General features: G+C 35.4%; 1 protein-coding gene and 1 long non-coding RNA gene across 2 annotated transcripts; both read left to right on the plus strand.

The window, feature by feature from the left end:
* The first annotated feature begins 1032 nt into the window (after positions 1 to 1032).
* LOC107635006 (uncharacterized) lies at positions 1033 to 6386 on the plus strand. Its single transcript, XR_015899763.1, has 2 exons — positions 1033 to 1262; positions 5877 to 6386. It is a non-coding gene; the product is annotated as an uncharacterized LOC107635006 (long non-coding RNA).
* Positions 6387 to 10994: 4608 nt separating this feature from the next.
* Positions 10995 to 12694, plus strand: LOC107611823 (uncharacterized). The gene is made up of 3 exons (XM_016313716.1): positions 10995 to 11402; positions 11598 to 12025; positions 12145 to 12694. Exons 1-3 carry the CDS (start codon positions 10995 to 10997, stop codon positions 12692 to 12694), a joined length of 1386 nt encoding a protein of 461 aa, XP_016169202.1.
* The last annotated feature ends 457 nt before the right edge of the window (positions 12695 to 13151 follow it).

Raw genomic sequence — 13151 nt, forward strand, 5'->3', positions numbered from 1 at the left:
TTTTTTTTTTTATTACTAATAATCAAATACATGTGTTAATTGCGTTTTTAACTTCTACTTAAAAAAAATTGGATCAAAATTCAATTTTTTAAATCACTTTTTAAAAATATACCTTTAACGTTGAGTATTTTTTGTTGCATTTTGAAATATTTTAAGGATATTTTAAAAAAAACGTAGTCATTTTCTTCAACGCTTTAATAGTTCATGACTATGAATCGGTGGTTTACTCATATCATTATTATTATTATTATGTATCATCATCATCATCATCGTTATTATTTTTAAAGTGTCTATTATTATTATTATTATTATTATTATTATTATTATTATTATTATTATTAGGATAATTTACTTATTTAAACTATTTAAATTCCAAAACTATCAAATTATCCTAAAAGCAAATTCTCTACAATTTTATTCTCTCACTTTTAACATAAATTGTGGCATTATCCTAAATTTTATTGGTTTAAAAAAAACTAACCTAATTCATGGTGAGGTATCAAGATTTATAGGAAGAAAAAATTGCAACATAAAACCTTACAAAATACTACGATGTCCTTTTTTGATATAAAAATTCTGCTACGACACAAAATAGCACTTATTATAATTTTAATAAAAAAATTAAAAAAATTATTTCTACACTCTTATCATAATTTGTACTTCTTCTTTTTATTTTGATTATATTCATTATTATTTTTTAAGTGTCCATTATTATCTCTATTATTATTATTATTATTATTATTATTATTATTATTATTATTATTTAAACACTAATACTAGTATTACTACACAGAATTTTTAAAAAGAAAAGTCTAGGGGCCAGCAATTTTAGTGTTTGCTGGTCAGCACTTAACCATCAAAATAAAAGTGAGTAATCTCCTAACATTAGATGTAATCTCACACCATTAAAAATACTATTAATGACCAATTAATAGTTACAAAACACCAAAATTACTGGCCCGCTAGCATTCCTCTTTTTAAAAACAATCTAATCTAACTACAGCGCCACGCTCCCTCAATCCCTTTCCATAATTATACACTCCTCACGTTCAGCCCTACCTCTCCTAGCCTTTCAGCCGTCGTCACAACGTTGTCTGTCGCAATTATCGCTGTGCTTTTCATTCGCATCTCTCGCAATCGTCGCAGCACCTTCCATTCGTAGCTCTCGTAGTCATCACAACACCTCTTGTTCGCAACGCCTTCCATCCAGCCGACCAGCCATCCAGCCCCACCGTTGTTGTCCGCGGAGTGTCCTATATTTGGTTAGTGATTGAGATTATTATTTTTTAATTAGATTTGATTCTGTTTATTATAATTTTTTATTATTGTTTTTTAATCGACATGGTAACCCAATTGATTCAATGTTCTGGTTCAAATTCATATTCGACGGTGACCTTGATTATATGTTGTGGGCCTTAATTTCTCAATTGATCATTAAAAAAATGTGAACTCATTAACACGGCCTACTTGATTTCTAAAATTTGCTACTGGTTTTGAATTCTCGATTTTATGGATTACGTGTGCTTTATGTATTATTGGGTTGTATTTGCTCTATGTATTATTGTGCTTTGAAGAAAGTCTAACAGAGTTAGTGATAAAAAATAACTTATCTGCCTATCATTCCACTTGCATCTATAAAATTATTTTTATATGAAGTGATATTGCTAAATAACTTGAAAACTTGATATTCAGTTTTTAACACGCCAAAATGAATAATGATTATACTTTATGCCCTATATGGTGGCATCTTGATAAAGTAAAGAGAAAACACTTCAAAAAACCTAATCCAATATATATAAAGGAGCTTAAATTTGAATAACCAACCCTTTAGTCTTTAATGTTAGGAATAAATTAACAAAATGATATTAAGTAATGGATGTTTTCTACTCATCAACTTGGTGCTTTGTTGCAAATCTGATGTATGTGTTGTGATTAACTTGAAACATTTTTTTTAATGTTGTTTGAATCTATTGCCATTGATGGTGTTGTTGTTGGAAAGAAGGTGATGTTGTTGCTTCTTGATAGGAATTTAAGATACCTAGGATAGGTCGTTTCGCAAAAACATCAAAATTAGAAGCAGTTTGTCAGCAACCTCAAACTGGAGCGTTTGCGGCTTCATTCTCCCACTACGCTTTTGTGAAGAAGCCGTTTCTAGCTTAAGGTCGTCATAAAGCTCTTGGAGGACATGCCCTGGAGTCCTTCTGCCACTAATTGTGTAGAAGACCTTTTGAATTAGGTTTTGTAACTCAATAGGATCGGGCGCACCCTCTCCTTCAGTAAGAATTAGTTGGTCCACTTCCCCCTGTGGTTGTTGACCATCTCCAGGGGCCGAGGAAGTTTTCCCCCGATTTAACCACTTTCCTATCCAGGAGCCACTCCACTCGGATGAGGTTGAGTGTTCGGGAGCATCCACTCAGCGCCTTACCGAAGAAGGCCCGACGTCCTCTCGGGGATCAGAGCTTCTTTTTCTCGAAGGTTCATAAAATAGCAATAGCTAATTTTTAATCATAGAGGCCATTGAAAAGAGTGTCGAGTCATCAGTCCCACAACCTAGTCTTTCAAAGAGAATAGGGGATTTTCCCACCACTAGAATGAGGGCAGGCCTCTCGGATGAAGTAAGAGCGCATTCCATGTCCAATTCTATTCCTGAAAACAGCCAAGCAAGGGATTCGTTCACAAGAGAAGATCCAATTCTTTCACACGGAAGGACTCTCTCTTATTGGCTTAGTCTTTTGAGTTACCTTATCCAGCAAATAGGGGCTATTGTCTAGCTCGAGCCATACAATGTGAAATCGCATTAACGATTCCAAGCTTTCATTTCGCACAACAGACCCTTGATGGGACGACCCTTCTCCAGGAGAAGGAGGAATTACATTATCCCCGGTCTCGGAGGACGAGCCCGGCTATGTGGAATAGGTAGGCGTTGGCTGGTTCACGTAATATATGTTATTAGTCAATTGGAATATTGAATTTCTAGAATTCGATTATTTAATCTATTTAGAATTCTATCTAATTTTAAAATTTTTCATTATTCTATCTAATATTAATATAACCTATTCTATGCCAGACGGGAACCTTTCTTAGCACTTAGATAGATGGTAGTGAAGAGCAGATGAACTAGACCAAATAGCTCGATGAAAAGGATAAAGCCAAAACTCTTGCTCTTATCCATAAGTGGCCGTAATCTTGTGACTCTCTAGTTCCCCCGCCCAATGGTGATGGTGTCCCTGCAGCTACATCTTTACGCCCATTCCATCCACCCCATAGCGAACTAAGGCCTGCTCTACAGACCTGCACAAATAGTGCATAGAACTCGGAGCCAGGCGATGAAGACTTGGACCCAGAGGAAAACGAGGTAGATTCTTTTAACCAACATATTGACAACCTCTTTGCTACATCTGAAGCTCAAAGGCGCCAAGGATGCAAGACTCCAAAATTTTGGAATGTTAATATCATCGGTAACAAATTTTGAATTTTTTATATTCAAAATGATTTAGACTCTATTTTTTTATTTTCTTGTATCTTGGCCACAATGGTTACATATATAAGGTTCTATTCTTTATAGATTCCGATGACACAATCAATCATGCTCGTTTAATTGTGAGGGAGGCTATGAAGCAGCCTAAAAGTAGAAAGATCATACTCAAGTTTAACAATAAACTGCAACCAATTGGAGATGAAGGTGGTCTATTGAGCGGCGTTCTTGGTTTGCTAGGTGCTGACGATGGTAAATTTTCTTTCTGTGAGAGAAGTTGGAGAAATATTAGCACCAAAGGTAAGGTTTATAATGATTATGTAAAGGTAAAATTTTATAGTGTTGTTGAATTAAATCTGCTTTATTTAACAATTACTAACAATTTGAACTTATCGTTGAAGGAAATTTTTCACTTTGATGAAGATAGTAAAAGAAGTATCAAGTGTACAATTTTGAAAATTATAGAAAAGTTCTGAAAGGATATAAGAAGCAGGTTGTATCATGAGTAAGGTTCCGAAAATCGAACCGATCATCAAACTGCTCTAACTACTGGTTTACTGGTTGATTGATCTAATTGGTTAACCGTTTCAACCGGAATAATTATTTTATAATAAAATATAAACAAACTACTAAAATATAACTATACTCTAATATAAACCTTAAAATGCCATCCAAATTAAAAGTACTACATCAACCACAATGTTACAATTTTATCTAAATACAAACTCAAAATTCAAAACAAAAGGCACAACCAAACATGAAAGGCCAACATCAAAGTTTGTTGTCAATCATTTACATCCACAAAAGGATTAAAACCCAAATTATTCTCTGCATATGTATTATTATCCCTAGATGCTTTTTAATTGATGCTATCATTTATACCTAAAAATTACCAGCAACCTAATAACAAGAAACAAAGACAATCTCAATTTCAAGAATCACAACAATAACAATTTAGCAAATGATCAAATTAACAATTTAGCAAGAACACAATAACCCAACAATCTCAAGGACAAAAATTCGATACACAATAACAACGATTTATAAAATTAATAATTACAGGAACCCAACAATCTCAAAAACAAGAATAGGTATACAAGAACAACAATTTACTGAATTTATCAAATTATCAAGAACAATACCTGAATAAAAAATTCAACAACCCAATAACAAAAAACAAGAATAATCTCAATCTCAATTTAGCAAATTAAAACACAGTAACCCAACAATTTAACAAATTAAAACACAACAACCCAATAATTTAGCAAAATAACAACTTAACAATATCAAGAATAGACAATCACAGTACAAACAAAAAGAATTAAGGACAACAGAACAACAACAACATAATAGAATCAACAAGAACATGATCAACAATCCTAAACCACATTAATAACAACAATAATTGAAGAAAAATCACAGTAATAACAACTTAACAATCCTAAACCAATTAAAACAATAATCACCGTAAAAATACCTTCTAGGGCACAGAGGTGAGGGAGTACGACTGAGGGATGGATGCAGCAGAACTGGAAAAGAGATGGCCTGGAGCTCCATGGAATTGGAGCCAAGAAACGAGGAGAACAACAAAATTGGAGCAGAGGAGGCTTAGACGAAGGAACAACAACCGTGCAATGGAGGAAGGACGCAAGACGAGCTCAGACAAGCGACACAAGATGAGCGTAGTGGGGATGACAACTTCAAGTAGATGCAACGATGGTGGTGGCACGACGGTGGTTGGGGCGGAGCAAAACTGCAGAAGAGAAAATTTTGCTTTGTTGAGGAAGTGAGGGTGGAAGGAGAGGTTGAGAATTGTGATTAGGAAAAAATAAGGGGTTCAAAGGTTTCTTATGGCGTCGTTTTCTCTTTCTTACAAAAGTCGATCAAGTCCCAATTCGGTTCAATCGACCGGTTCTTGGCCGGTTTAGCGATTTAAAAACGGTTTTGAGTTTGGCAGTTTTTGATGGTGAGCTGAACCGCATAAGTGTCGGGTTTGCGGTTGAATCCGTCTGACCGGCTGGTCCAGTCTAGTTTTCAGAACCATGATCATGAGTATTACGACTCAACAAAAATGCTTGAATAAAATATTGAGTAATGCCTACCGGGAATTGATAAAAAGCATTGGATAAAATTGGGTGGAATACGGTGATGGTATAAACTATATTGTTACAATCAAAACTACAAGAGAGAAAAGTTAGTAGAGGAGAGTTATGGAACTTAGTGCACAAACAAAGTAATGACTCCTATATATCCATGAAGAAGCTAAGGCCATTGTGTGTAATTACTATGTTGAGATTCTTTATGTTGTTTTCCGTTGGTTTTAATTAGAAAATTGTGTTGAAAGTCTATTCAATTATGCTCTAGCTCGTAATTGCTTATGTTTTCTTATTTATGTTTGTAGGAAAGAATTGTGGATATTGAACAACATGATGAGTCTTCTAGAGTGCTGTCTCAAAATGATTTGCTTGTTCAAACTCTCGGAATAGAGCACTGGGTAGTGTGCATGGCATGGGTTATGGACCGACTCCTAGTTAACTATTCGATCCAAATTCGTATCAGTTGGGAGATGAAGTTCAAATAGAGGAGACCCAAAGGATGCTGCTTGAATTACAGATAGAGGTGGCGACTGAGAAATTGAAATGAAAGGCGGTGGAAGATGTAGTAGCAGAGAAGATAAAGAAGCATGCAATGGAGAGTGCTTTGAGATATCTAATTTAACGGCATGTTGGAGAGCTACCACCAGACATCACTGCAGGATGAATTTCTTGGAGGGACAAAGCAAAAAATAGATATTAGAATTGGATGTTATTTTATTTGAAGTATACATTTTTTTAAAGTTGCCTATGTAACTCTTAACAAGAGATCTACTTTATTGATATTTTTATAATATATTAATTTGTTCGCAGTTATATTTTCATTAGTTTTCGCCATCAATTTAGATTTTTAGATGAAAAATAATAAGATTTGTAATATTAAAAAAAATCCAAAAAGCACCAAAAATATACCTAGAATATTAAAAAAAACTTTAATTATCCTGTTGGTCCTACAGTTTCACCGAATTTTTAATTAGGCCCTTATACTTTTTTTCTTTTCAATTGAGTCCCTACGCCATATTAAATTTTGTAACTAAGTCATTACCGTGACAAAAACGTTGAAATTAACGGAATATTCTGTTAGACTATACAGAATATCCAGTGAAGTGTTAGGCATATTCGCTTTGTTTAACAGAATATTCCGTTAATTCTAGCGTTTTAGTCATGACAGAAACTTAACTACAAAATATGATATGGTATAAGGACTTAATCGAAAAGAAAAAAAAGTATAGAGACCTAATTGAAAATCCATTGAAACTATAGGGACCGACAGAGTAATTAAAAAAAAAAAGCAACCATTTGGGCTGCAAATACAACATCTTTGTGGCATTTTAAACTGTATTTTCGGCGATTTGTGCGGTTTTGATAGCGGCGGTAACTGACTGCCGCAAATAAAATTGAAAAAAATTAATCGACTCAGATTGTGGTTGTTTGTGTCCGTTGGAAAACACCAGGCTAATCCTGTCTTGGCATATTGCAGCAGTTTTAAACTGCTACCAAATTATTTGACACAATATATTGGATTAATGGCAGTTATATGAACAATTATTAAAAATTATCACAAAACTAATCTCCACGCGACAAACCATGTTGGTTCACAAACTGCTGGAATGCGGTTATGCGACTGTTTAGAACCACCGTTATTGTCAAAATAAATCCCGGCACGTTTACTGTAATGCGGTAGAGATTGGCAATGTCTGTCAATGGCTATTGGCAAAGATTCGATGGCAGTTCAACCTTGGTTCAACCCAGCAGTAGTGGTGGTCTAGCAGTGATTACTAGTGATAATGAATTGTATTAATTGTTAAATAAATTAATTTGGATTTTATATAATTAATTTCAAACATAATAATTTATTTTAATTCAATTTATTTAAAAATCAATTTTAAAATATTTTATTCCAAACATATTATAAGAGATTTTATAGTAAGAAGAATCTCGATCAATCTATTTTCACTCAAGTTTATAAATATTTTTCTTCTAGTAATTAATTTTGCCACTTAAAATCATCATCGGTAAATGACAAACCCTTTAATATCATATATCTATAGACCTAAAATTAGATCTTGCAAAAAAAATTAACAATTTTACAAGATGTATCTGCTTGTACATCGTATTAATAAAAATCATCCATTCTCAAAATTACATATATGGAACACAAAACAAAACATAAAAGTAAATAAATAAATAAAATAGAAAAAGAGGTCAAAGCTACACAGTCGTTGATTATTAATTACCTAAAAACGAAGGCTTTGCCATAAAAGTTGGGTGTTTTTCACCAGCTACTATTACCAAAACATTAGGCTCAAGCTCATCTCGTATGCTCGATTCATCTTTAGAGTTGTCGTTTGTGTGACACTCGCAAAACGATTGTCGTTTGCGACATGGACAACAAACAAGGAAGAACAAGGACATCCCAATTACTCCAAAAATGAGTGCAAGGCCACCAAATAGGAATTGCACCGGCAAGTTACACTTCCATGCAAACAACCCATTATTATTAATGCCACTTGACGATGATGAACTCATCATGTATACTACTATTACTTTAATTATGGTTTCTTGCTAATATATAATTGTGTAATGGGGTTGTTTCCATTTTTATAGTGGTTATTTTATGTATGGAGATTTAGTTAGTAGTAGTATGTAGTATTCAAGAAGCTATTTGGGAGATTCTCTTTGTGTTATGTATTCTTTAAGGGGTGTTTTGTGAATAAATCAAATTTCAAAGATAGATCTATGCATGTGTGCAAAGAATAAATATGGGTATTTTTCTTCAATTTTACAAGTTGGGGGATGTGATGTTTGGCCTTAATGCATATCCAAGAGGCATCGAATCCCAATATTTTCTTTTAATTTTAGATCCCATTTTTTCTAAAATTATCCTATACAATATTATTGAGTAATTACTTGTATATTTTTTTATGTAAATTTAATAACTGAAATAAAATATATATTATATCAAGTAATTTATTTAAATATAATAAATTATTTCACGATTTTCGATTAATATTTTCATATGAAGAATTCTTCATATAATTAAGTATTTACCGTATTATTATTTTATTTGGAGAGAAATCCATGCACGGAAGAAGTGATGAAAATTTGAAATAGATACAATCTTTTCCCACTCTATAGTTGTATAGTCACATGGAGAATTTAGATTTATTAGGTGATTTCACCAAAACACTTGTCAATTTTGAGGACAAGTTATTCGTGCTTAAAGCTAAATAATAATAAAATATAAATCCATATAAAAGCTATACAACTCATTTCTTTTAATAGTTTTTTCTATCATACTTTAATTTTAGAACGTATAAATTAAAGTGATCTTTTTTATTAGAAGGTAGAAATTAGAACAAACATATTACTCCATAAGACTATGTTACTGTATTATATGTCAATGGTGATGATATATTGTACAAGATGGATGTTGATGATGTGGTTAAGCTTACTTCAGCAACGAATACAATATATTTATGTTGTTAAAATCGAATCAGATCGTTCGTTTTGACTAAAAAACTACTAAACCAAAAATTTGACCGATTTGATTCGTATAAAGAATAAAATCAATCAATTTCGTTGAAAATTATCAGTAACTTCACGAGTTAGTGCAGAACCGATCACGAGTTAGTACACGTAAAATACGCTCGTCTACGATAAACCAACGAGAAAAGATGCATCTCAGATGCACGCTAGACCTTATTGAACATATAAGTTTTATAAAGTATTCTCTTTTTATTGATATGCCTAAGGTAAAATTAACAAAGAATTTTTGGAATGATATGTATTGTGCATTGTTCAATAAACGAGACACGGAACTTTGGTTTATATTTATAACAGTTTTAATTAATTTGATTTATATTCATTTAATTTAATTTTAGTTTGTTTTTATTCTTTTTCAAATTAATCATATTTTTAATAATGTACAATTGATAAAATAAATAAAATACTTTTTATTAACCATCATAACATATTTTCTCTTTTTATGACTATGATATTTAATATTTAAAGTATATAATAGGTATAAACTAGTTAATAAATTATTAGAATTAAAAAATAATAGTTAATAAAATATAAAATAAAATAAAAAATTATTTATTATAAAAAAAATAATATATAATTTATATAATTATTTAATTATAATCTGTTTAACTAGTGATTTAGTAGTCTGATCAGTTTGATTACCAATTCGATTCTAATAATTAGGATTCTGATTAATTTTATATTTATTTTTGTATTAGTTATTTTTAAAATTTAAAATTTGATTATTCTTAAAATGTTAGTAAAAATATGTATTTTAAATTTTAATTTTAGATTTTTTATTATATTATATTTTTATTTACATAAAATCGGTTATATCGGTTCAACTAATAATTTATTAGTTGCATCAATAAACCAATAACATGACCGATTTGATCACTAATTTTGTTCTAACAACTATGATATTTATTACGTTAGCACTTTTTTTGAAAAGACATATTTTAACTTTTAAATTTTGCTAAAAGAATATTTAAGAACATTTAGACATAGAAAATCCCCTAATATCAACGAATACATGACGAAAATTAAAACTTTTGTACTTCCCGCACATTCCTTCTTGTTGCTTGTGATATATGCAATTCTAATTGCCACCCATGAACAAGTTACAAGTAACTACTTTCATGGAGTTAGTAATTACTAGATGCGGTGAAGGTTTTGTGTTCGATCATTATAGATTTATCTCTTTGTTTTATATCAGAAAAAATAATTGTTCTCCTAGGTTGAACTTCGTTGGCGCTTATCTTGAACGAGGGATGTTGAAAATAACTGCTAGAAACATAGTTCATTGGATGAAGATGTTGGACGGCAAAGTTTAATTGGACTTGTTTTTGAAAATGGAGATGGTAGACTTGATTTCTGTTACGGACCACCAGTCCAGCCCGACTAACCGTCGGATCAGGTCGCCACCTCTAACCCAGACCCAAACTCTCCTAAGGAAATTTTACGGGTCAGTTCTTGGTACCCGACCCGGCCGACGACCGACTTCACCACCTATGCAACCCCTCACTACGCCTAGCAAACCGGTCAGGTCGGTTTCTCCGGGGCCACGGCCCGCAGCCCCAACCCGAAGTTCAGGACGACCAGTCCCTCCCACGTGGACAAGGACAACTTACAGGTGTCCTGGCCAGTGGGCTAGGTCATCTTTGGGCCCGCCCAACGCAGTATATAAGGGGAGAGGTCAGCACTCCCCCCAAGGTACACATCACCTTTCCTAATCCGGCTATCATTTCGTACGGACATTGACTTGATCGTCGGAGTGTCCTTGCAGGTGGCCACCCTCTTCCAGAAGACTAAAATAGTACTTCCAGGGATACGTGATCATCCTGAGAACTGACCTAGCCATTCGGCAAGTCTTCCAGAAATCCGACCTCGCAGGAAGAATGATGGCATGGGCGATAGAGCTGTCTCAATATGACCTGCAATATGAACCCAGGCAGGCAATCAAAGCCCAAGCCATGGCACATTTCCTGGTAGAGGTTACAGGGGAGGCTCCCGACGTACTCAGCACACGGTGGAAGCTCCATGTTGACGGAGCATCTAACCAAACGTTCGGAGGGGCCGGGATCATTCTTGAAAACTCAGCAGGAGTAGCCTATGAACAATCAATCAAGTTCGACTTTCCAGTATCCAACAATCAGGCAGAGTACGAGGCCCTGTTAGGAGGGTTAATACTAGCCAAAGAGGTCGGAGCATCAAGGGTAGAAGTCAGTAGCGACTCCCAGATCGTTACCTCTCAGATAAACGGCAGCTACCAAGCCAGGGACGCACTACTACAAAATTACCTGAAAAAGGTAAAGGAACTATGCCAAAGCTTTGAAGAAGTCACAATTCAACACGTCTCTAGAGAAAAAAATGCCCGAGCCGACCTCCTCTCTAAACTAGCAAGCACCAAACATGGGACAGGAAACAGATCCTTAATCCAAGGACTAGCAACTGAACCTGCAATCGTCATGTGTGCAACCCAGATGCTAAACCCCTCCTCTTAGATAGATCCTATTTTCCGATACCTGGAGCATGGAGAAACACCCCCAGATGAGAAAGAAGCACAAGCTACCAAGAGGGAAGCCCCCAAATACGTAATCATACAAGGGCAGTTGTACAAGCGAGGGCTCCACCAACCCCTACTCAAATGCCTGCGCCCCGACCAGACGGACTACGTCCTAAGCGAAGTCCACGAGGGGTGTTGTGATCACCACATCGGGGGAAGATCGCTGGCAAGAAAGATCATCCGAGCAGGATACTACTGGCCCACAATGATGTCGGATGCCCAGGAGTTCATTAAAAAATGTAAAAAATGCCAACAAAATGCCAACTTCCACAAGGCACCACCCGAAGAACTCAACTTGATGATGGCCCCCCGACCTTTCGCCCAATGGGGATTCGACCTATTAGGACCATTTCCACCTGGGCCTGGGCAAGTGAAATACTTGATAGTAGCCATAGACTACTACACCAAATGGGTAGAAGCAGAACCACTGGCTAGCATATCTTCAGCGAATTGCCAAAAATTCATGTGGAGGCAGTAATCACCAGGTTCGGAATTCCAGAAACTGTCATATCGGATAACGGGACACAGTTCACCGACAAGAAGTTCAAAGGATTTCTAGCAGGATTAAAAATCAAACAAAGGTTCTCTTCAGTCGAACACCCCCAAACCAACGGCCAGGTGGAGGCAGCTAACAAAGTCATCCTAAAAGGGTTAAAGAAGCGACTTGAGGGAAAGAAGGGCTTATGGGCAGACGAGCTAGCTTCAGTACTATGGTCTTACAAGACCACCCCTCAATCATCTACCGGTGAAACCTCCTTCCGACTCACATACGGGTTCGACGCAGTCATCTCAGTCGAGGTTGGGGAACCGAGTCCAAGGGTACTCCTCGGAGGAGGAAGTGAAGCAATCGAAAAGGATCTGGTTGATGAGACAAGGCAAATGGCGCACCTGGCAGAAACAGCTATAAAGCAAAGGATAGCCCTAAGGTACAATGGCAAGGTGTTAAAAAGAAGCATGGGAGAAGGTGACTTGGTCTTACAACACAACGACATAGGGCTACCAACCCTAGGAGAAGGCAAGTTGGCCGCAAACTGAGAAGGTCCTTGCAGGGTAAGAGAGGTCCTCGGTAAAGGAGGATACAAGTTAGAGAAGTTTGACGGAAGCGAGGTCTCGAGAACATGGAACATGGCAAACCTGAGGAAGTTCTACTCATAGGAAGAAGCAACCACACGACTCGACGACCTCACCCCCCCCCCCTTTTTAAGTTTTTTTTTTACATTCCTCTTTTACTATCTTTTACTTAATTATGCATTACATTACTTCCTTGCTTCACAGTTCTAACAATGCGTCTATGATAAGTTTGTCTTTTCACAAGACTCACGTTGAAACAACAAAGCGACGAAAAATAACGAACGGTCGACCTAACGGGAACCCGGGACTGATCACCCCGGGAGCCAAAGGGACCCAAAGCAAAACGACTCAAAGTGACAAGCAACAAAAACGGTAAATACCATAAGAACGGTAAACCAAAAGGCCGCGACGGCCCGAGTAA

Source organism: Arachis ipaensis, chromosome B1, assembly GCF_059453495.1.
Source record: "Arachis ipaensis isolate K30076 ecotype BB chromosome B1, ASM5945349v1, whole genome shotgun sequence".
Taxonomy (NCBI): domain Eukaryota; kingdom Viridiplantae; phylum Streptophyta; class Magnoliopsida; order Fabales; family Fabaceae; genus Arachis; species Arachis ipaensis.